This window comes from Pectinophora gossypiella, chromosome 9 (assembly GCF_024362695.1).
Source record: "Pectinophora gossypiella chromosome 9, ilPecGoss1.1, whole genome shotgun sequence".
NCBI lineage: Eukaryota > Metazoa > Arthropoda > Insecta > Lepidoptera > Gelechiidae > Pectinophora > Pectinophora gossypiella.
The window spans coordinates 13,358,474-13,383,955 of record NC_065412.1 but is presented as its reverse complement, the minus strand read 5'-3'; the positions used below and the strand labels follow the sequence as shown (position 1 = coordinate 13,383,955).

The 25,482-nt window shown below is 38.2% G+C and overlaps 2 protein-coding genes across 2 annotated transcripts in view; both read right to left on the bottom strand.

The window, feature by feature from the left end:
- The window catches only part of LOC126369653 (EGFR adapter protein-like), a 123,192-nt gene extending 97,810 nt beyond the window's left edge, over positions 1–25,382 (bottom strand). The window contains exons 1-2 of the mRNA XM_050014202.1: positions 25,235–25,382; positions 3,584–3,670 (exon numbers count right to left, since the gene is read on the bottom strand). Of these exons, the coding sequence (XP_049870159.1) occupies positions 3,584–3,670; positions 25,235–25,258 (111 nt within the window). The 5' untranslated portion in view covers positions 25,259–25,382. The remainder of the gene's footprint in view (positions 1–3,583; positions 3,671–25,234) is intronic.
- LOC126369688 (inorganic pyrophosphatase) overlaps positions 1–25,482 on the bottom strand; it is a 213,994-nt gene that overhangs the window by 13,917 nt on the left and 174,595 nt on the right. The gene's annotated exons all lie outside the window — the stretch shown is intronic.

Here is a 25,482-nt window from a genome sequence, read left to right as displayed (position 1 = left end):
TGTACTTACCCACTTTAGGACTCTGTCGCACTAACATATTTGTCATTTAGTGAGACTTACAGTTCAATTTGTCAAAAAAGTTAATGTGACATAGTACCAAAGTGTATACATATTAATGCTCGTGACCGTACATCTACTGAAAGCAGACATAAAAATTTACAAGTAACTGCCATAATGCTACCAAGTAAACCACGTATTCGAAAACTATGGGCATAACATAACATAAGGTCACGACACGAGCCCGACGACCCGATTACTCTAGCCATTGAGGCGGCCAATCAGCTCGAGACACCAAACACGGCGTGGTCGAAGATTTCCCTCATTCAGCACTTATCGCTATCGACCCACTAGGGTCGATTAATTCTTTCAAATATTCTTAATCTAAGACGACGCCCTGAGCCGAAGTTCGCGCCCAACTGGGCACCCTCAGGCCTGTTGTTCTTAAATTTTGTACCAGGTGAGAGTCCTCAGCGCTCCTCATTTGTCCGGCCAAGTAGTTAATGCCATCTGCAGCAAATCTACAATAAGTCACGTCAAAAAAAAAGCTCACGACTATATTCCAATTTCAGAGGTAAATCCATCGCAGGACGAACTAAGTACCCACACCTCACCGAGCTTTCTATTAGGCCCATCTGGCTGGTGGTGAGCCGTATCACCATCTATAATGGTTGAGGAATCTGTGTTAGTGAAAACTGCACTTAAGATAAAATTATTAGCTCATTGGGGCAAGTCCGGTACATAGAACCACAGTGACTATAGTGAAAAGTGAAAACTGTGGAGGTACAAATAAAATATTGTATCCTGTACTACTGTTAATACATTGTTTTAAGTTTACGCGGTTATTATCAAACGCGGTAAGAACCCGTTATTATGTGCTGTACTACTGTTACTCAAGATGCTTCTAGAAATTATGAAAATGGACAAGGAACTATTTTGTGTATATATTAGGGTTGTAAGTTTTATTATGTCTGTAATAGACGTCATTTTGAAAATACGCTCTTTTATTATTATGGTTCTCTCTCTCTTTATTTAAGAGCTGCGCTCTTGTTGGTGGAGTAATCGCCTTCAATACTCCATAGATAGGGCGTGTAGAACGGTGGTTGCCCCAATCGCCTTCCGTTCCGCAGTACACCGACCAATTTCTCAATCGGTGATGTTCTAGCTAGAGCCCTACCAGAATCCATTTCCTCGGCCTCCAACCAGTACTGATACCGCTGCTGCCCGGCATCAGGGGTGCGCTTTTGAATTATGAATATTTGAACATTATTATGGTTATGCTACGCAATAACCACTTACAAATCGAGTATGTTCAATCAATATTATATCAAACAAATCAATCTAAGGTAACTTGTGTATTGTCGTGTTTTAAAAATGGAACACTCTAGCGCTTCTCGGTGCAGCCAAGGGTTCATGATCAAGAAACTCACTTGTTTTTCTTTTTTGGTACAAAAACAGTTGACATTTGAAAAAATTGTATTCACATTTGCAAAGCAGTGTTTGCAAGTGACGAAGATGAAAGCCGACCTAGATTCGACGGATGTGGACCGGGCAAAGGGTAGGTTGATGGCATCATTCCTCGCTACTGCGATGTACGAAGTTCTCCAGCTGGTGGAAATGACATCGGGACGACGAATGTAAAATACACTGCCAAACGAACATGATTGCAATGACTCATCTCTTGTCTCTTTCCTACCTAAACTGTAGACAGTTTGTGCGAAACAGGCAGACTCACTCTCTTCAGAGCATCATAAACCTGCTGCGAGCATTCATCATCATCAATTTAAGATCCACGCTCTTGTCGGTGCAGCATTTTCCATGCTACTTTTTTAGGGAATAATAGGGCAGTGGTTTCCCTCTCGCCTTCCGCCCCGCAGTACTCTGTCTGACGCAAGTGGGATGGCGCCCAGAGTAGTTTATGAAGCGAGCTCATTATGAATCTCAAATTATTTTTAGTGTATTTACATTATGATGTATTCTATATATTTCCCTACTTATTATGTTTTGTGTCTATGTATAGTGAAATACGAATATGTATGTATGTATAGTGTATAAATGTTAACTGTACTGTTGTTGTTGTACGGTCCCGCATCCAGGTTTTTTATGGCTGATTCTGGTAATGGTTCCCTGGAAGAAATTGCTTCAGAGCAATAGGGCCGCCCATTTGTACTGTTTCTAAATTTTTTATAAATGTTTATATGTTTTGTTTGTATGCAATAAAGGATATTTGATTTTATTTGGGTTGATATAATGTCCTAAATTTCTGAATTATGGCGTTGCCAGCGAATCCCTAAACTCGGTACGGCGAGTCTTTTTACGGTGAATGATTTGACGTTGTGTTTCTTTACGTCATAATCAATCAATCAATAATACTTTATTGCACAACGACATATACAAAGGACATAAACATGCGAATAAAAACATAAGTACAATAGTAGTCATAATGTTTTTAAAGCATATATAAAGGTGGCACTTAATTGGAATAATCTGGTCCTCACAACATAAATCCGCATATAAGACTTTGCATAATGTAAATGGGCGTAAGATTAATTAAGTTTTTAATTTATTAAAATAGGAATACCAAAGTACTTATTTAACTTTTAAGCTTTTTAATATAGACCCAAATTTTCTCTAATCATGTCTACTTTTATGCTAATTTGCTTTCCCGTCACAAACAATCGCGTACATTTGTTCCATCTTCTGACATCTCTGGTCTTATTCTTTGACCTGGTGCCCCGAGTGCGGGGTCAGGGCACAGAGCGAAGGACGCGAAGCACTAAGCTTGTCACGGACAAAAACATTTTTCACTACAAAGCTTTGCCAGAAAGCCTAGCCGAGCGGAAAACGCTTCTATTTATTAAAGTCGCTAAGTGCGACACTTGTAAAATTGATCTCGAATGGAATGGTGGCCAAGAGATGCTATACGATATCTATGCAGACCACGGAATAGAAGAAAGAGGGTGGAAAGGCCCGATTCGATTTTGAGCACTAACTTGATGTAATAATTGGATCTGTAACGTTGATGAGGCAGCACCTTTAGGGTTTCTAATAATGATCAACAACCTTCCGGGAACTGTACAATCAGCGGGTTGTTTACTGTTCACTGATGACCGGATTATCGGATTATGACTTTAGAATATATGAATATGAATTATTTGTAAAGGTGAAAGACATTTCAGATTGTTGAAGGTTACAGCAGGACGTCGACAGGGTAGCCCAGTGTAGTCGCGACAATAAGCTGTTGTGCGCTGGGCTCATCAAAATCACTTTGTGATGCCCAGTTTGGTTAAAAACATTACAGGCTGATCACCTGATTGTAAGACGATCCGTGCTTCGGAAGGTACGTTAAGCCGTTGGTCCCGGTTACTACTTACTGATATAAATGCGTAGTCGTTATTTGAGCCATGACAGGGGCCTTTGGCTGATGAGGTTGGTAATCCACCTCACAACCCACAAGATAAGAAGAAGAAGAAGGCTGGCTACTTTTCTTTTTAAAATTGTTCTTTCTTTTACTATGGTCTTATCCGCCTTATGGTTAGGTAACGCTTTTTACAAATGTTTTACTGCGGGAATCGCTGATACTAACCGTCATAAGGTGTAGCTGTGAGGAGACACGCAGCGCGCGCGCCGCATGGTCGCCATCCGCGCTCTCCGCCGCGAACGAACCCAGGTACTGAAACAATACATTTTTTATCAGCCTGCTTAAATATTTTTATTCAATAGGTAACATAATTACACTTTAATTCGTCATTTTTTTACATAACGTCGCATCCGACTAAAACTACTACAGCTTCTCACAACCTGTATAGTCGGGGAAAAGAAGCTGCAAGAAAAACCTCAGCACAGGGCCCTAGAGTTTCTTTAAAAGAAACATAAAGTACTGTTATACAATTTAGTAATTTGGCTGCCTAATATCAGTTCCCAGACGGTTAATCCCATGCATTCATATCTTCTAGATAATCACTAATTTTATAATAAACTTTTAATACACCTCTGCCTACCCCTGTGGGGATATGGGCGTGGTGCTGTGTTATGTCATCATCACTAAGTACATAGTACAAAACAAAGTCGTTTTTCTGTCCCTATATCCCTATGTACAGTCATGAGCAATATAATGTACCCACTTTAGGACTCTGTCGCACTAACATATTTGACATTTAGTGAGACTTACAGTTCGATTTGTCATAAAAGTTAATGTGACATGGTACCAAAGTGTATACATATAAATGCTCGTGACCGTACGCTTAAATCTTTAAAACTACGAAACGGATGCGGTTTTTTTTATAGAGTGATTCAAGACGAAGGTTTATATGTATAATAACATCCATTAAATAGTGAAGAAATACTGTTATTCTTGAGGTTTTTAATGTGATGTCGTAAATAACATACTTTTAATAAATCATTTTTATTGTTTAAGTCAGCGTTTGTCTTTGCATGTCCTAAAACCTTGTCAGTGCGCTTAAGGTTTTAGTTTTAAGGTGCTCCCACACTTGCCGTTAGAAAATGTTTGTAAACATTTTTATAACACCAAAACATTTACTAACAAATGTTAACAATTGTTGCATTTTGTTAGAAACTGTTACATGTTAAATTGATGGAAAATGTTTAAACATTTTATAACATCTAGTATTGGCTCGCAGTTTGGTTTCGCCTTCTGAGGGCCGAGGACGTCTACACGAAAATGGAAGAAGATTTGCTCATAAAAAAATTATTTATTTATTTGCTCATTTTTTTTTACTAACATTACTAAACATTTTCTAACATGAAAATTTATTTTAACATTTGTGATTAAATATTTGCTAACAAATGTTTACTAACGTTATTAAACATTTTCTAACGGCAGTGTGGGAGCACCATTAATATTTTTATACTGTTATATAGGTGGAAACCTGTTATTGGCTTAGTTTTTAAGTATGATATTTTTGCTATAGTTGTTAAGAGAGAGAGTTGTTGTGTTATTGTTGGTCTCCCAAAAATTAATTAAATAAATAAATAATTTAATTTTTTCCTCAGCATTACACCCGAGCGAAGCCGGGGCGCGTTGCTGGTTTATCATAAAATAATGTACCTAAATGCGTCATACGCACGCGGGGTGATCACAAGGGGTGATAAGTAATTATAATTTGGTGAGGGTGGTATGCCATTTTGCCATCAACCACTCAACTTGAAGGGCTCTTAAACACGTGGTGGGTTTCCCAAAGCATTTAGTGGTTTATGAAAATGTGCATTGTGTGTCTTAATTATTTGCCTGTTTCCAGAGTATTTGGTTTATTTGATCATTATTTTTTTAAATAAAATATAATAGTGTTCATTTGCTCCAAACGCGTTGAATAAGTAGACAAAATCAGTTATGTTTAACAGCACAATGGCCCCGATTCCTGCAGACACATCCTAATTTTATTTTAAGTTATACCTGTCATAATCATATCCGCTGAATTATAAAGGGACGGGTAATCGGCAGGCATAACATTTATGGAACACATGTAATTTTTAGGCAGAAAAAAAAAACATTTCCAAAACTTTATATTAGCCAATAACCCTACAGAATTAAGTTGACAGCATACGTCAAACGTACGTCAAGAGTTGTTTTATTCGCCCGGATTATTCATTCATTTTAAAATTAATAGTTGTCAATCATCCGTCCCTTTTCTTTTCGGCGGATGAGAAAATTACAGGTATAACTTAAAATAAAATTAGGATGTGTCTGCAGGAATCGGAATACATGTTCATACTACTTCATACACACGTATGTTGACTGTATACATATTATTTCATGTATATTTATGCTGTGTTATCATCCTCCTGGATTATCCCACAGAAGAATATGGAAGATGTATTGTGCTTAGCTGCAATAACAAGGGTCATCACTATATACCCAAAAACAAAGATTAAAGATGCATATATTTCAACGCGTTCAGGGTGCTGATGGGGCTGCCGCGGCGTTCAAGCGCGTCAGGGATGCTCGCTGAGGCGCGGGTCGACTGCTTCTACACCACAATGCGTAAACGATGCACATCACTGTCTCGTAGGATCCGTGCCAGCCCCAACAGTATCCTGAGCATGATTGTAAGTAGGCTGGACTGTACGTACATGACTCATTGCTCCATGAGTCACTTGTACAGGAGCAGTAAATAAATGTCATATTTTTATTTCAATTTTATTGTGTATGTGTGTGTATTGTGCATCTATGTAATACTAATATTAGTGAGTAAGAAATAATTGTTACTAACAACCTGGGTCCAAGTTACCCGTAATAAAAAATATTTTATTTTATTTATATACGAGTATGTCTGGAATCCGTAAAATTAGAAGGTTAAACGGAGAGAACGATAGACAGCGCCATCTATATTTATATTAGGGTATGTGGCTTAGAAAGTTCCTCATTGTATTGTAATATTCTGAAGGTACGATAAACTGTAAAAGACAAGTCAGTTTCTTGCAAAGTAATAAATTAACTGGTTGCATTTAAGACCTTAAGGTTTCATGTCGTTTCTGTAATAGACCCGGCGGCCCTAGCGAAATATTTAGGTGGTGCGAAACCTCAAAATGACACCCCTCAGCCCCTTAAAATACAATTTCTTTGAATAAGTTTACGGCCACCGAAATTTACCTATTTAAATCTTTTAAAAATGTTGTTTACGGCTTGAATCACCTTGTCCGAAAAGTAAGATGATTCCGTGCTTCGGAGGGCACGTTAAGCCGTTGGCCCCGGCTATTAGCCGTAAAAACGCCTCCACCAATCTGCATTGGAGTAGCGTGGCGGATAATGCTCCATACCCCCTACGGTTGATTGAGGGGAGGCCTGTGCCTAGCAGTGGGACGTATATAGCGGTGTGCGTTGGCACACCTCGCACAGCCCTAGGGCCGACACTGAATAGTCCAAAAACACCTACAAAAACATAAACCACTGTTTACAAATAATTCGCTGGGCTCAATGACTGAACTTTTGCTCTTTGATTGTACGTGTTTGCAAATAATATTTCGCATAGAAAACGACCGAGGTGTGGAGGTGCCAATACGTGGAGATGACTTAGGAACGCGACCGCAGACGCAGGCTTGCGGTTGACTCCAATTACACACGCAAGACCCGGCTAGCCTTCATTTTCTACTCTACTATGTATAACGTAACATAGCATCACGCCCGTGTCCCCAAAGGGTTAGGCAGAGGTGTATGTAGTGACATACCCACTCCTCGCCAGCTATGTACGGTCACGAGCATTAATATGTATAAACTTTGGTACCATGTCACAGTAACTTTTTTGACAAATTGAACTGTAAGTCTCACTAAATGTCAAATATGTTAGTGCGACAGAGTCCTAAAGTGGGTACATTATTATTGCTCATGACTGTATATAAATCGAGCCTGACATTATCTATGACTCAAACCTGATTAAACTTCTTCTTCTATCGTGTGGGTTGTGAGGTGGATTACCAACCCCATCAATCCTGGTGTCAGGGTTACTATTGAACCGCCAAAAGCCCCAGACATGGTTTATGTAACGATTACTAACTTGTATCAGTAAGTAGCAACCGGGACCAACGGCTTAACGTGCCTTCCGAAGCACGGATCATCTTACTTTCGGACAAATGATTGATTTTCATGATTAAACTCATAAAGCCGAATTCAGTGTTTAGATCCCGAGTTGGGTTTCTTTTTTTTTTTGACGTGACTTATTGTAGATTTGCCGCAGATGGCATTAACTACTTGGCCGGACAAATGGGGAGCGCTGAAGGCTCTCAGCCGATACAACGTTTAAGACAACAGGCCTGAGGGTGCCCAGTTGGGCGCGAACCTCGGCTCAGGGCGTCGTCTGAGAGGAAAAATATTTAAAAGAATTAATCGACCCTAGTGGGTCGATAGCGATAAGCGCTGAATGAGGGGAATCGTCGACCACGCCGGCGGGGTCGGTATCGGGGTCCAAGTTGGGTTTCGAATCGGTGACATAATGACATTACGATGAAACCCGATTTTTGGAACAGAAATGACCAGAATAACTATCTGGAAAACAATAAGGCAGTCAACTTATTCACTTTTTATCAGGTTTCATCAACAAACAACCCCTTATCGACTAGGTACATATCTGCTTTTCCTAAAGCGTATAACGATGAATCAAAGATTTAATACTTACTGTTCCACTTGCATTTAGTTGTATATTTCCAGGATAAGAAATACTTTTGAGTGATTAGCAGACGAGGGTTCCTCGTAGCGCCATCTGACGGGTGGTGGTAGAACTAGCATGCCTAACATTGCACTGTGCATCTAGCAATGTGAGGTCGCTATACTCACTTCGAAGTTCAGCACTTTACTACGTAGATGGCGCTGATTTAAGCTTGCCCAAAAGCTTGTCGAACAGTATGTAATTTTGCAACAAAATACTTTTATTTGAGTATAAATATATAACAAACCCCGGCAAACCAAATTACAGGGCACAATCAACTCTTTGAAAACACACAAATTCGACATGAAATCATCATCAGCCCATTAACGTCCCCACTGCTGGGGCACGGGCCTTCCCTATGGATGGATAGGGAGATCGGGCCTTAAACCATCACGCGGGCCCAGTGCGGATTAATGGTTATTAACGACTCGACTGCTAATGCACAGCAACCTGGCCTTTGCGAAAGTTACTTAACTTCTACAATCGCAGATCGAGCGCGTTTACCGCTGCGCCACTGAGCTCCTTGACATGAAATATTAAACCACTTTTAGTAACTTTGGTAAGTTGTACTTTTTTAATTCGTTTATAGTTTAAAATCCATCAACCCGCATTGGAGCAGCGTGGTGGAGTATGCTCCATACCCCCTCCCCTATGAGGGCACAGGCCCAGCAGTGGGACGTATATAGGCTGTTTATGTATGTATGTATAGCTTAAATAAAATGTTCTCTTTCTTTCCTACTTCATGATATCGAGTTTTAAAAATATAACTTCAAATAAGAAGGTAAGGTAGAAGTATGCCTACCTATATTCGCGAAATAATAATAAAGAACTACTTAAGTTTATTTATTTATTTATATATTGAAAATTGAATGTTGAGTTGAATGAATGCAATAAATAGGTACTTCGGCCAAATGTCAATGATGATACCGACCCCGCCGGCGTGGTCGACGATTTCCCTCATTCAGCGCTTATCGCTATCGACCCACTAGAGTCGATTAATTCTTTCAAATATTTTTCCTCTCAGACGACGCCCTGAGCCGAGGTTCGCGCCCAACTGGGCACCCTCAGGCCTGTTGTCTTAAACGTTGTACCGGGTGAGAGCCTTCAGCGCTCCCCATTTGTCCGGCCAAGTAGTTAATGCCATCTGCGGCAAATCTACAATAAGTCTCGTCAAAAAAAAAAAATGATGATAGAAACAGGATTATAAAACTATACTCCATAATATTATAATAATTTCTGAACTTTCCATTGTACTACATAGTTACGAGATTTTACTAAAAACATAGTTCAGATTCAGACCTATACACAGGAAAAAAAGGATATGAATATAAAGATAATTAAGTAAAAGAACCTCTTTACTAAAAAAATAAGAGCAAAGAAATTATTTAATGCGAATAAACGAGTTTTGATGGACAGCCAGCGAAGGAAAGTCGCAAAAGAATCTTATTTCTCTTATTATCCTAACAAGACAATAAAGAACTCTCCTTATATTACTAAGAGGAGGAAAAATGTCTGTTTGAATAAATAACTTCGTCATGTAAATCCGAAAAAAATTGGGTAGTAAACTCAACGGATTTACCACAAATTGATGACTTCGTCTTGAAACAAGGGTTATGTTAATAATAATTCTTTCGCTGGGGAAAATAGAGTATTTTCTTCATGTCCGTCCGTGAATGAGAAGGGATAGCCCAGTTCGGAGAAAGCTTGACTGACTTACATCGTATACTGTCACGGGTTCGCATCGCGGTTGGTGCACTGTATACTTACTTAGATAGTTGATATCGCATGGGTTCCAGCATTTGTGCCCGATTAGTAGCAATAGACTGGCTGGTTAGTGACATCGTAACGAATACTGAGGGGGATGATTCAGTTCATAATTCTGAATTAATATCCCCTCCGGGTGATTGAGGGGAGGCCTGTGCCCAGCAGTGGGACGTATATAGGCTATTTATGTTATGTAATATCCCCTTCAGTACTCATTACGATGGCACTAACACCCTATAAGTAATTTAGAATTGTTTGTTATGAGTTATGATTATAGAGTGATAATGTATAAAATACGTGCATTTTAGATTTCAAAAGGGAAAGGACATAGTTTAAAAGGACTTTTAAATTGTGTCCTTTTATGAAAGGGATTATGTACCTAGTCCGGGAGAAGTATGGAACAACTAGAAACTTTCTAACTTAAAGCCTTGTCTGCTCTCTAGAGAATAATAAAGGAACCCATCCGTGGTAGCCGAGTTGGTAGAACGCTTGCCTCTCACATTGAGGTCGCAGGTTCGAATCCAGCACATGCCTGAACCAACGAATTTGTTTTCGAATTCAGGTTTGGGTCATAAATGATTATCACGTGCTCAGCGGTAAAGGAAAACATCGTCAGGAAACCCACATTCCCGAGAAATGCATTTTCGGAGGCATGTGACCTAACCTGTATTGGGCTGGTTTTCCCTTCGCGGGTTAGAAGGTCGCTTCTGTAAAAACCCAGACCTGTCAAATCTTCAGGTTAGTTAAGGAGATGATGAATAATAATAAAGGGAAAAAATAGGTAAAAAGAAGTTATTGACATGGATGCTGATTCCTGTAGACAACATTTAATTTTATTTTAAGTTATACCTGTCATTTTATTATTCGCCGAAAAGGAATTCTTATCCGCCTCTGTAATTAGAAAAAAAAATTGGAAATAAGTTGTGCCTTTTGTATCTCTTCTAGTGGTCATATGTTTTTTTTATGTTGAACCTATGTACATTAAATTATTTAATAAATAACGGATGAACGTAAGGCCAACTTTGGATATTAACAAAACGTTCCTGCGACATTTCAAAATGAAGAACCTTTACTGAAATCTTGAGTAGCGCATTGTAACTTGTAACTCGTTGAACTGTGCGAACAAAGTTTGACCCCTTAACACAATACAAACAGAAGCAAGGCCCCCATCGGAATGAATTGCGGAGAGAATTGTAATAGTGATGGGACTCCAGTGATTGCTTCGTTCGCGATTGAGTCAATCAATATAGTTAGTTGTTTTGCTTAGTTGAGCGGGTGAGAGCCTTCAGCGCTCCCCATTTGTCCGGCCAAGTAGTTAATGTCATCTGCGGCATCACGCCTAATTGTTAAGTTAATAATTGTTAAGTAAGTACTTTTTTCTTACAAGGGTTACACACAAAAATTTCTTTGTACTTATATTGGAAGTTTTTGTCGAACGTTTCATCCGCCTAAAAATTGTGCATCACTTTCGTTTAACCACTGTTAAACCATTGGGATATAGTCGTGAGCTTATGTTTCATAATCATATTTATAATCATTTTGTATGTTATGTTATGCTTCTCAACCTACAAAAAAACTTCAACACTAAAACCATTTCAAACACCTGAGTCAACTCACTCGAGTAGATCACACTGGGTCGCCTCACAACACTAATTTGTAACGTCAGCAGCAGACACCATCATTTGTACTGCTGAACATCCAATATGTTACGTTTTGGGAAATTTATGAGGGCCTATACATTATAATAGAAACGTGTTAAAGTAAATGTTTTGAAACAAAAGAGAACGGGTTTTATTAAGAGAAACGCTCTTAATAAAACCTACCCTGTTCTCCTTTGCTTGAAAAAATTCAAGGTTCAAGATTTTTATGTCTGTGATTTAAATGTTCGACGTGAATATGTTAAAAAAACATTACATCAATGTATAATATGTTACAAAACAAATACTTATTTTGATACTTCATACAAATCAGGTAGGTTTTTAACAGCCTCAGTGACATACCAGGCTTGAATCACCTGTTTGTCCAAAAAAATAAGATGATACCGTTCTTTGAAGAGAACATTTTTTTTAAATGTTCTTTATTTCATCATAAGTACAACTTAATTTGATAACATGACACTGTCTTGTTAGCAAAAATCTCAAATAATTAACAACGTTTATCAGGCTAATAACACCTATTAAAACTTATACTATGAATGTTATCAATACATTTACGATGTTGTGGTTTCAAACTTTAAGGAAGACAAGTGAAGGGATTTGCTAACATAACCATTTCAGATAATGTTTATACATACTAGTGTTAAACTTAAAAGTAACAGAATCAAGCATACGATCTAACATAGTGTAACTTTATAAAGGATCAAATTAATTTAGGTAAATTAAATAACAAAGTTGCTTAAGATCAAATTTCATATTTTGTGAGTAATTAAATAATATAATAGCCGAACGTGCTAATGCATACTAACTCTTATTGCATAAGGAGTAACTAATCACCACGAAGATGTACTAGTCACACGTAGTGCGGGTGACTCGCTGACCGGTTTAGATAGGAAATAGTGATGGGGTAACCTGTATCTCTTGTAAGTATCGATATAGGGCAAGGTGCAATAACGAAGAGCTCTTTATCTTTGAAGAGCACATTAAACCTTCATACAAAATACTTCGTTTCACACAGACACTACACATTGACGTTATCGTACACACGCATTTGTGTGTAACGTAAGACCGAGGGGGGTGAGGTAAATGTAGCTCAGCCGCTGGTGTGGAGCGGACAGTTGCCGTCCTAAATGTATTCCTTATTCTATGCTGTTGGTACAGGCATCAGCATATAATGTACCCACTTTAGGACTCTGTCGCACTATAATATTTGACATTTAGTGAGACTTACAGTTCAATTTGTCAAAAAAGTTAACGTGACGTGGTACCAAAGTGTATACATATTAATGCTCGTGACAGTACCGGCTATAAGCCGTAAAAACACCTCCACCAACCCGCAGTGGAGCAGCATGGTGCAGCATACTCATGCCCCGTACCCCCTCCAGTTGATCGAGGGGAGGCCTGTGCCCAGCAGTGGGACGTATATAGGCTATTTATGTTATGTAATATCCCCTTCAGTACTCATTACGATGGCTCTAACACCCTATAAGTAATTTAGAATTGTTTGTGCCCAACAATGGGACGTGTATAGACTATTTAAATTTTATGTGTTATGTAATGTTCAGGAAACACAGACTGCGGTAGATTAGTCCAATCCTTTGCAGTTCGCATTAAAAAAAGAAGAGGATAGGTTTTTAATCAACTCCACTGGCTTCTATTTATACTAGATCATCATCTCCCTAGCATTATCCCGATTCGCACAGGATCCGCTTACCTAACCTGAAGATTTGACAAGTCCGGTTTTTTACAGAAGCGACTGCCTGCCTGACCTTCCAACCCGCGAAGGGAAAGCTATCCCAATACAGGTTAGGTCACATACCTCCGAAAATGCATTAGTCAGGAATTTGTGTGTCCTCACGATGTTTTCCTTCACCGCTGAGCACGTAATCATTTATGATCCAAACATGAATTCGAAAACAAATTCGACAGTCAATGGTTCAGGCCTGTGCTGGATTTGAACCTGCGACCCCAAAGTGAGAGGAAAGCATTCTACCAACTGGGCTACCTTTGCATTATCTATTTATACTAGATAAGCATTTTATAATTTATCTCTGTGGTAGTGATCTACCCAATATATTTTCCGATCCACATCTTATTCCTGGGACATAAAGTGTAAACAACTTCCTTGTTGCAATAAGACAACGTAATCCTTATCTCCTACAAATCCCTTAGATTTACAGTGAACCGTCCGGGGAGGCATTACGGTATATAACAAAATGATCGAAGAATTAAAGGTGTTAGGTACCTTCATTTAATATAATAATAACATTTAATACATAATATATATTTTTATATACTTATTAAGAAAATGATGTTAGAAGTGGGTTTCGGGATTGGAAGGAAACTCACTGAGTCCAAGGAGAAACGAATTTATTCACTATACACACGGTACAACTTCCGCACACGGCTTCGCGGTATAACTCCGTCACCGTCACTTCACTTTTAGTACGGAACACGACACTAGTACTGCACTAACACTGCGCTAAACACTGCACTTGACACTGAACTTTACGCTGTTCTTCACTTCCACTTTTTCCTTACTATCGCGATTTCACTTCTTCATCTTGCTCCGATCGCTTTAAAAACTGAACTGACTCTCTTCGCTCTTCCCGCTCTTTATATACCCTATGGTCTCAGTTACCAGAATAGTCGACTTTTTCCCGAATGGTCTCGGGTGGAACTTTCTAGTAAAGGAAAACAAGGGCGATGCTATGCGTCAGAAAAGAGAAAGAAAGATTACGGTGACATTCCAGAACTCTCTGGTTGCGGTGTTTGTTTATGCGATGTGACATTGTCAATCCGTCACAATACATTAATGTTTTAATCTATGTGATGTGACTGTACTTTATAAATAAATAAATACAAGGACCAAGTAATAATACGATTTAAATAGGTCCCCCCTCTCTCTCTTCGTCTAGAAGCCCCTAAAGATGATGAGACTCTTCTGTGATTTCACTGCCAGATTTTTTTCCGTACGTTATCATTTATATGATTATATTTTTTAAATGAAGTTGTAAGTAAAAATAATCTTAACAGTCATTACGGATCGTTTCAAGCTATTAATCTATAATACAGAGAAATCACAGAATACAAAGAACGTCTAGGGCCCTGTGCCGAGGGTTTTTCTTGCAGCTTCTTTTCTCCGGCTATACAAGTTGTGAGAAACTGCAGAGACGTCCGGTATGTAAAAATTGACGATTCAAAACTATGTTACCTACTGAATAAAGATATTTATGAATTTGAATTGAATTTGAACATAAATAATGAAATTACGCACTCTTTTTCATTAGGTAATTCATATTTATTTATGTCACTTGTTGTTAGTTACATAATTAATGTATGTACTTACTTATGTCACAACATGAAACAACACTAGCTAATGCATAATTTCCTTTTATAATTTGTCATTCTGTGACACATATACTTAATACCATTCATTGCACAAAACACACAAACATTGTGAATACAAAGACAAAGGGAACAAATGTCTTTGTTCGTTATAATAAGTAGTCACCTTTATGACACATTATGTGGTGCTGTGGAATAGTAAGAATGTACCATCTATACTAATATTATAAATGCGAAAGTGTATGTGTCTGTTTGTCCGTCTTTCACTGCAAAACGGAACGACAAATGAGAGAGGGTGAGAGCCTTCAGCGCTCCCATTTGTCCGGCCAAATAGTTAATACCATCTGCGGCAAATCTACAATAAGTCAAGTTAAAAAAAAGGAACGACGAATTGACGTGATTTTTAAGTGGAGATAGCTGAAGGGATGGAGGGTGACATAGGCTGCTTTTTGTCTCTTTCTAACCCCCCACTTCCCTTAAATGGGGGGTGGAAGTTTATATGGAGCATTCCGCCATTTTCAAGGTAGAAAGCTAAAAATTGGTATGCGGACTATTTTGTGACTCACAAAAAGATCGTGAATTTTTGTTTTGGAAACCTGGTTTCAACCCCTTCAAAGAGGAGGTGAAAATTTATATGGGACCTTTCGCAGTTTTCAAGGTATGAAGCCAAAAATTAGAACATCAGGAAAGGGGAACCGTGTTACCCCGAATTTAACGCGAGCGGAGCCGCGGGCAACAGCTAGTAACTTATATATCGTCGTATTTTAGTGAAAACAAAGTAAGTAAGCGTTTTCTTGTTTTTTTTGAAAAAACAAATTCTGAACTGATTTTCTTCAACAAAACCTAGATTATTGCGAGGTTTTGTTAACAAAAAACACATCCGCATGTGTTTTTTCAAAAAGGCGCTTACATAGTTCACTTTAAGGCGACCATATAGGTAAAGTTGGTGTTCGCCAACTGCAACTGCATGCACATAACTGCAGTGAGGCTGTCGTGAATGTAAGCTAATGAACCGAGGAGCAGTTCTGTCGTTGGGAACAGCTTCCGCGAACATTCGCGTCCACAACTTTTAATACAGCTTGACTACAATAAAGGCTTTAGGGGGTAGGTACTAAAAAATCTATACAAATACAGTTTATTTACTTTCTTGCACCAAAATAAAAAGAAATAATTACAAAAGACTTAACTAGGTACATAGCAAATAAAGTCGTTAAGCCGTTGGTCCCGGTTACTACTTACTGATGTAAGTATGTGACTACGTAAAAACTGTTATACGAGTCATGTCAGGGGCCGTTGGTGGCTCAATAATAACCCTGACACCAGGGTTGATGAGGTTGGTATTCCACCTCACAACCCACACGATAAGAAGAAGACAGCAATTGACGGCTTTATCGCTTAAAGTGATTTCTTCCAGACAACCATAAGGCGAGGAAAAATGTAAAAGTTGAAATTAAAATCTATCAGTATAATCTAACGTTACGAGTAATCGACGCGTAATATGAGTTAAGACACATTAACTGGTGATAGACATCAGTCGTGCCTGGTGGTTACCATAATCATTATTACCCTCCAGACAAAGCATGCCAAGCAAAACTCGAAAAAAAAAGAAACTGCTAAAGTCTAAAGCGTCTTAAATCAAATCAATTTATTCCCGAGAACACATAAAATACAAAGAGGTGGTAATATAATTCAAATAACAATGTGGTGTTGTGTTCGGCCTGCATGCAGGCGTACAAAAAGTCAAAGATAAGTAAATTATTTAATGCGGATTACTAAATCAAAACAGATCTAAAACTAACGAAAAACGTTTTATTTTTTCTATTTAACTTATTTATGAATTTTAATCAAGTAAAACGTAATAATAAGTCGTTAATTTTATCACGTTTTTCGTGTGATGTTTTTCTGTGACGTCATAACATCACAGTGTGTTTTTTTGTAATATCGAGTTTTGATGTTTATAGTAACCGATTTGACTAGTTGAAAACTAGTCTACTATGCATGTACCGATAACAATGCTCTAGTGTATGCACTGCTAGGCCGATTGCATAGATATTAAAAAAAACGTGAACCATATGCCTATTAAAAACATGCGCCTATTAAAAAATATCTGTATTATACTTATATATTGTATGAAACGAACTGAACTGAAATTTTGATATTTGCTTTTAATATTTTGGGAAAACATCGAAGTTTGAATGCGCGTAACGAACGATGAACAAACTCATTAACTGGACGTCCGAAAACCTTCATAGCCTGGTATAAAATATATACAATATTCATATATTAATATTTACTTTCATAATCCACATTAGGGTACGTAAGACCTTTGGCTGGTTTTCCCTTCGGGTTGGAAGGTCAGACAGGCAGTCGCTTCTGTAAAGAAAAATCGAACCTGGTACAGTCATGAGCAATATCATTTATCGACTTTAGAATCCTGTCCCACTATCATATTTGTCATTTAATGAGACTTAGCGTTTAATTTGTCAAAAAGTTAATGTGGCATGGTTTCAATACATATTAGTACTCGTGATCGTACGGAGCGTCCGGGTTGTGCTAAGAGCTTGTGAATAAATTTAAACAAAGAAGATTATTTAAAAAATAATTGCGTCCCCAAGAGACATCTCAATCTTATTAGCTGAGAAATCAATCTCAGAATATCGCTTTAAACTTAATTTTGCTTTAATTGGAGCAATATACACTACCATAATTTGATTCTTGACACAATTTCTTACCAATTAAGTTTCGTCCCCATTAGGGGATATTTGACGAGCGTCATGTGTCCCCGGAGTAAAAAGGCCACACATTTACCTAAAACGACAATATTTCAATTTGACATTTGCGCATATAACAGTAAGTGCGCAATGAAAACAAATTTCAAATAGCAATATCGCCTTTTTAGACGAATTAATTCAGTGTAGCCTTGTTAACCCCCCATTCTGGCGACGTCGCCCGATGCCTTTGAGGACACATGACGCTCGACAGAAATCAGAAATAAGAATCATTTATTCAATGTAATTATCATGGATAAACTTGTTGAAGGTCAATGTAACATTTTACAATTTACGTCATTTCGCAAAGTGTTAAAAGAAGAAATGACAAGAAACTGCAACAGCAACACATCTTCTAAATCAATGAGGGTATACATTACAAGTTATTTAATAACTACGTAGAGGAACAGATTCAATACCAGAAATTTTTATCATTTACATAATCATTAATCTTATAATAAGCTTTTTTACATATAGTAAACTTCACATGAGCTTTAAATGTCCCCTATTGGGGACGAGACTTAATTGCAACAAATATCATTTTAGACTCCCAGATGGATATTATAATGTATAATTTATGATAATTTTAGTTTGTATGTTAGCGTATGAAAAAATCCTATACTAGAAGTGCTAGACGTTACCAACCCAGCCCATAAAAACGTCCAACATGTCACACAGAAAGTGCCCTTGTCGACTTAGAACGTGTCTAAGATAATAAGCGATGCCTGATATTCTCAGAATGTTCTTGCTCAAGTTTTTGTTTTATTATGAAAACACATTTTACAACTTTAAATTATTAATGTTGATAGGTAATTATATTCCAAATTCCCAAGAATTGCGTTTGGTTGTCAGACAGGCAGTCGTTTCTGTGAAAATCCGGATCTGTCAAATCTCCAGGTTATGTAAGCGGGCCCTGTGAAAACGGAATAACTCTAGGAAAGTAAGTTAATAGGTAATTAAAAGTTATCATTTTAAGAAAAATGAGGTTGTCATCAAAGACCAATATAATAGGTGGTGAACCTTATCGCCGTATATAATGGCCGAGCCAACTATGTAATTCAAAAATGCACTTAAAATAAATTAATAACTCATATATATATATAATAACCATACAATATAATCATACATAATAACCTTATTTACGCAGCCATTTTTGACGCGCCTTATTGTAGATTTCCAGATTTCTCTAAGATACCATTAAGTAGTGCCCGGGTGCTTTCAAGGTCAGAGTGAACAGGCGCCTTCTGGGCGAGCTCGCTATATCTTAGTCCTCGTCAATGCCTTCGGGCAAGTCTGGGGCCAAAAGCAAACCCGTCAAAGGTAAAAAAAACTACTTGTTTGTGATGAATGAATAACTCATTCTTGCAATTCTAACAGCCTCCGTGGTCTAGTGGTTAGAGCGTTAGGCTCACGATCTGGAGGTCCGGGTTCGCTTCCCGATGGGGACATTGTCAAAAATCACTTTGTGAGACTGTCTTTTGATGTCCTTTGTTTGGTAAAGACTTCTCAGGCTTGAATCACCTGATTGTCCGGAAAAGTAAGACGATTACGTGCTTCGGAGGGCACGTTAAGCCGTTGGTCCCGGCTATTAGCCGTAAAAACACCTCCACCAACCCGCAGTGGAGTAGCGTGGTGGAGTATGCTCCTTACCCCCTCCGGTTGATTGAGGGGAGGCCTGTGCCCAGCAGTGGAACGTATATAGGCAGTTTATGTGGTGCAATTCCGGTACCAAGGTTCGAACGCGCGGCGCTCTCCATTTGAGAAGCTGGTGTACCACAGGACTTAGTAACTTTAGTAACTTAACATAACAATTGTTACAGAACAAACTTACCACTTTTAATTCTTCAGAAGTACATCTGTTGAAACTCGATGAAAATTACCAAATCGACTTATTTGAAGAGTTGCAGTGGAGGGTTTGGAGTACTCGCGAGAAGCTCTTGGTTCGTGCCAACTTCTTTGATTAAAAGTTATGCAAATAGCGGATGGAGTGGCTCTGAACTCTTCGACTATGTTGTTCCCCGAACAAACATAGATAGAGAGACTTTTGGTTTGAAGTTGAACGAGTATAAAGACGTGATGTCTTTGTGAATACAAGCGGCAACAAATAAAATATTAACTCTCGATGTTCCAAGATATATATAGATATATCTCTTGTCTTTATATTTTCTTTTAGACATTACACACAGGTTTTTGAATACAATATGTTATCGTCACTTATAAAACATATTCGGATTTTGTTTCTTTTTTCACAACCAATATTTTTAGAGCCTTTATATACTGCGATTTTTTGCAGCGAAACGTAGTAATTATTATTCTATGGCCTAGGTTCGTTATTGCAAATTATTAGCATGTTTTAATGAACAATCACCACGAAAAATAAATATTTATAGGCAATCATCCGAAAGAACATCGGCGTCCAATTTCAAAATTCGAACATATAAAGCAAACTGATAAAAAATAAAAACAACGGTCCGCGCGCAGCCTTCACTATCCAAGTCTAAACTATGTTCGAAGGGTCGAGGTAAACCTACCTAAGACGCTGGTGGGGGGCGGAGAGTTGCCGTTTTATACGTAGTATTATTCCTTATTCTATGGCGATACTGTCACGATTCAATCGCGATACGATCCTGTATGCAAACGTAAAACGTTAATCTTTACGCAAACACGCTTCTAAAAGTACCGATACAGCATAGCGTCTGTATCGCGCAAACATGAGCTTTTAGCGCACGATTGTTCCTTCCCCCTCTACCCACGGATTTACTTATATCTTACTATTGTAACACCGCGACTGCACCGCTACTACGTCAATGCAAACGCGACACAGCATCGACACTGAATCGCGAATGACTCGACACAAATGTTTGGTGTAGCGATCCTGTCGCGCCATCGTCGAACGCGCGTGCATCGTAGCAAAAAGTAGCAGTGTATAAAGGTTCTTAAGTATAAGGCGATTCTCTCACGATACCGCGCACCAATGCGGTTGGCGATGAAACGATTGGTAAAGTATGCAATCCGCTAATGTCTAACACACGAACACCACCTCGCCGCGCAGTGTACCGCTTTAAAATCCGCGTTGTATGAGAATAATTCTAAACAACATAGGTAAACAACCTTCTGTCAAAAGTAGATTGTTCATTTTTGCTAATTTGAAGATTAATTTTCTTAAAAATTTTTCATTAATGGTTTCCAGGGCACTGATTTAGTCAGTCATTTACCCAAAAATTATTTGGAAAGATTAAATAATAACCTCATAAAAGGTCTGACCCTCTGAATTAATTCATACTGGTAAGATATCTTTAATTTCCTTTACTCTTTAACGAGACGAAGACAAATCAACTAAATTAGTCTAAACGATCCCTACTTTCTTGTGACACGCAACAAATTGGTAGATTCAAAAGTTTAATCGTAAAGAGTTATTTGAAATGGCGTTTTACTTGCTTGCCTTCGCGGTATGGGTTTCATATCGCGTGCAGCGCGACAAATATTGTGAGCTTTGACCCGCTACCCTGATATTCGCTGGTGTGGTCGACGTTTTCCCACTTACAATGCTTATCGTGAAGTCGCTAATCCCCTCACGCGAGTCACAATGTCCTGAGCTGGATTCATACATGCACAAGGCACTATCATGTCTGTCGCATTTTCGGTACTGGTTTACTTAAGGTTGGTTGATACCTATCACGTTTGGTCTAACAGAAAGCTCGGTGGGGTGCGGGTACTCAGGTCATCTTGCGATGGATGTTGCTTTGACTACCCAATTGGGATATAGTCGTAAGCCTATCTTATGTTATGTAAATAAGGTAACCCATGCAGCGCGGGCTGGCTTCTTTGACAGGCCATCGCGGCAACTTCTGACTAGCTCCACTTCTTGTTAGTATTTGCTTTGGTTTTAATTAATTTTGCAGCTTTTGACTAAACAGCTTTTGTAACACTGAACGAAGTTTGTGGTTCTATAGATCTCTAAAAGATAAAGAGTTTATTGTCATAAGTGTCTATTATTGAAATTGTGTACAACATAACATAACATGAACACCATGTATAAATATAGCCTGTGCATTGTGTTAATGACGCCGTAGATAACGAAAAAAATTAGAACTTCTACTGTTGTACAATAATTTGCCATTTTTACTTTTTTATTTTAAAGCGTAAAGCATAACATGAGACTAATAATAATCAATAATAATAAACAAAAACATCGTGGAATTTTCCGATAGGAATTTCCACTTGATATCAACTCAGAATCATGGTCTGAATCATCCCCAAAGTTCTCATGGAGTCACAAAGCGTTTTTTTTTTTTTAATATGTTCCCGCCGGGAATCGAACCTGGGTTCTCCAGATCGAGAGACGAAAGCTAAAACACAGATGCTGTTGAATTTCCATAATACAGAAACATGTTCACGAGTCGAACAATGGTTGGAAACGTGATCGGACATCGAATGCGCTGCCATACGTGCGTGCTATGGCAACAGCCAACCATTCAATGCACCAATGCATGTTCATTAATTATTACTCGTAAAATTGTAAAACTGTATTGTTTTGTCATCAATTCGCGTGAAATATGCATGTCAGATTACGTTTCTGATGCTTTTCAGAATTGAATTGTTAAAAGATAAATCATTGCATGAATGTTATAGTCTAGAGGTGATTGTTCAATATAATAATTTAAATTAATTTTTAAATGAAGTCAGATACAATCTGTAGGAGATGGCCCTTATTATAAAAAAAAAACAATGAATATTGGAGCACCAAGAGACGGCATGACGACTTGGTGAATTTGAAAACAAATTTGACACGCATTGGTTTAGGCCTGTGCTGGGATTCAAACCTGCGACCTCAAAGTGAGAGGCTTGATAGCCTCTTCGGCTCTTCTAACTGAGCTATCACGGCTCTACGGCAGGTATGTCTTGGCTATCGCAAGTAAAGATTATTATTAATAATGACTCCGTGCTTCTGAAGGCACGTTAACACTTTCAAGGACAGAACGTCTATGGACGTTCCGATTCCAAGGTGTCATACTACCTATTATGAACCATCAATGACCCATGGTCTCTGTCCGTGAAAGGGTTAAGCCGCTAGTCTCGGGCTACTAAAATAATACGACCCAAAACACTTTACGACTGATGTCTACTGGTGAAAGAATTTTCATAATCGCTTCAGTAATCTAACAAACTCACAAACTTTACCTTTTTATTATATCTAAGAACTTATAAGCAAGATGATTGGACACCTAATAAGACGCGACGAATTTATTAAAAACATCATAGAAGGAAAGCTAGAAGGAAAGAGAGGAAGGGGAAGACCAAGAAGAGCTTACATGGAACAGATTAATGAAAAGGTTAACGTCGTGTCTTATAGGGAAGAATTGGCCTTTGATAGACTGGAATGGAAAATGCTACACTGACAAGAGCGTGGCTCTTAAATTGATGATGATGAAGAACTTTTATTAAAACACATATAGCTCATAGTCGTCTTATATACGTTAATATTTACTCTCACAAAGATAATTTTATTCGAAAAAATCTAACTCGAGATTTGAACCCGCAGCAGCCAAGCCGGGAGCGCGTTAAACATTACACCAACGGGTCCTCCTCCTGTCCATGCGAAATTTTCGATCTATGCAAACAGCTATTAAACAAAAATATATCTTTAGTATTCTCAATATTGTATCAGAATACAAAAGTCAGTTCGATACTCCGTCGAAATAATAAACATATTACAAAGAGAAATCAATCTATGTTTTACATGTTACATCATGCGAGATACAAAAGAGGATTATAGTGGATAATATAACCGGTTCTACTCATGTTATGATTGCATCAGCTCATACATGAGTCGATGCAACAAATTAATATGCCGTACACCACTGCACTAAATCTTTTCATTATTTTGATCATGTTATGCAAAATACGCCTGGAGCGTTTTAATAGCAACCGATAATGAGTTTTATAACTACACTACACACTGTACACTTGAATAAGTGTTGTCTTCTTCTATCGTGTGGGTTATGAGGTGAATTACCAACCTCATCAACCTTGGTGTCAGGGTTACTATTGAACCGGCAAAGGCCCCTGACATGACTCATATAACGACTACGTACTTACATCAGTAAGTAGTAACCGGGACCAACGGCAACTTCGGAAGCACGGATCGTCTTACTTTAGGACAATCAAGTGATCAGCCTGTAATGTCCTAATCAAACTAGGGACCACAAAGTAATAAGTGTTGTAAATATCCCATTATCATTCTCGTCTCCTTGTCCCACTCTAACTGGGGTCAGCACATGTATTCCTCTTTCACCCATCTCTGTCACTCGCCATTTCAGTGCTCCATCTTTCACACATACCCGTCTTCACACAATCCATTGATACTCATTACTTTCCTCGTAATATGCATTTCGTCTCTCCTCATTACATACCTATATCATTTAGGGACTCTTGAAGGGAGCTGTTTAAAGAAATAAATATACTGACGGTCGCAAGTCAATATATTTATGAAAACATTATGTATGTAAGTAAAAATGTATCTCTTCTTCTGAGACACTGTGAAACGCATACTTACAATACAAGAAATAAAAATAAAATTGCTATTCAAAATTCTAGATTAATTAAATTAAATTCATCTTTTTTGGGGTTATGTATACATTTTTACAATATAATACCAGATAATATTTTAAATTTCTCAGAAAATAAATTTAAAGCTCATGTGAAGCTTACTTTATGTAAAAAGTTTATTATAAGATTAATGACTACCTAAATAATAAAAATGTCTGGTATTGAATGTATTCCTCTAGTTATTAAATAACTTGTAATATATACCCTCATTGGTTTTTAAAAGACGTGTTGCTGTTGCAGTTTCTTGTCATTTCTTCTCCTCAGCCATAACACCTTGCGAAATGACGTAAATTCAAAAATGTTACATTGACCTTCAACAAGTTTATCCATGATAATTACGTTGAATAAATGATTCTAATTTGTGATTTTAACCTGTTGCTCCACAATTTCTCAGTACCTCATACTACCCTCACCGACAGAATTTTTCGGGTGCAGCCCTCGAGAACGAACATGGGGGACTGTGCTCCTGTCACTAGGGCCTTGCGCTACATTAATGATATAGCGGAACGTAACTACGAGGTTGACTTATTTACTTGTTCGGTGGTGAAATTCACAGAACGGTCTCTAAATTATTTCAGTGGGTACTAGATGTTATGTTGTGGGTGTGTTCATACTTTGTTTTATAAAATATTTAATCGCATTTATGTATCGATATCGCATTGGGTATACCTGTAAAGATATTGTTTAAGAATTATGGAAATAAAAAAAAAGGTTGTCTAGATACCCTATTTAAAAAGAAATCGAAACAAAAGAGCCACGTCACAACGCAACCAGTTGAGAAGGTCTTAAAATATGCTAATTGAGATTCGCTTCTTATAAGGAGCTAGGACAAGCTCAATAAATTCAGCATTTGACTTTATAACGCTCACCAAGACATTGAACTTAATTAACAAGGCAACTGCAATTTAAAAAAAAAGATACATTTGGTAGGTACCTTAGCATGGCGTCGGGCCACCATATTCCGTGCAATAGACACGACATCCCTACACTCGGACACTACATGCCGACACCCCGACACCTCACAACACCGCACAACACAGTACAACACTACACGACACAGCACCACCGACACGACAACTCACGCGCACATTACCAAAACAAATACAGACGGCGCGCGCCCGTTTTTGCGAACCTGCTCAACTGGTCGCGAAAGTAGAACGACTGTGCTTCTTGCCATATCTG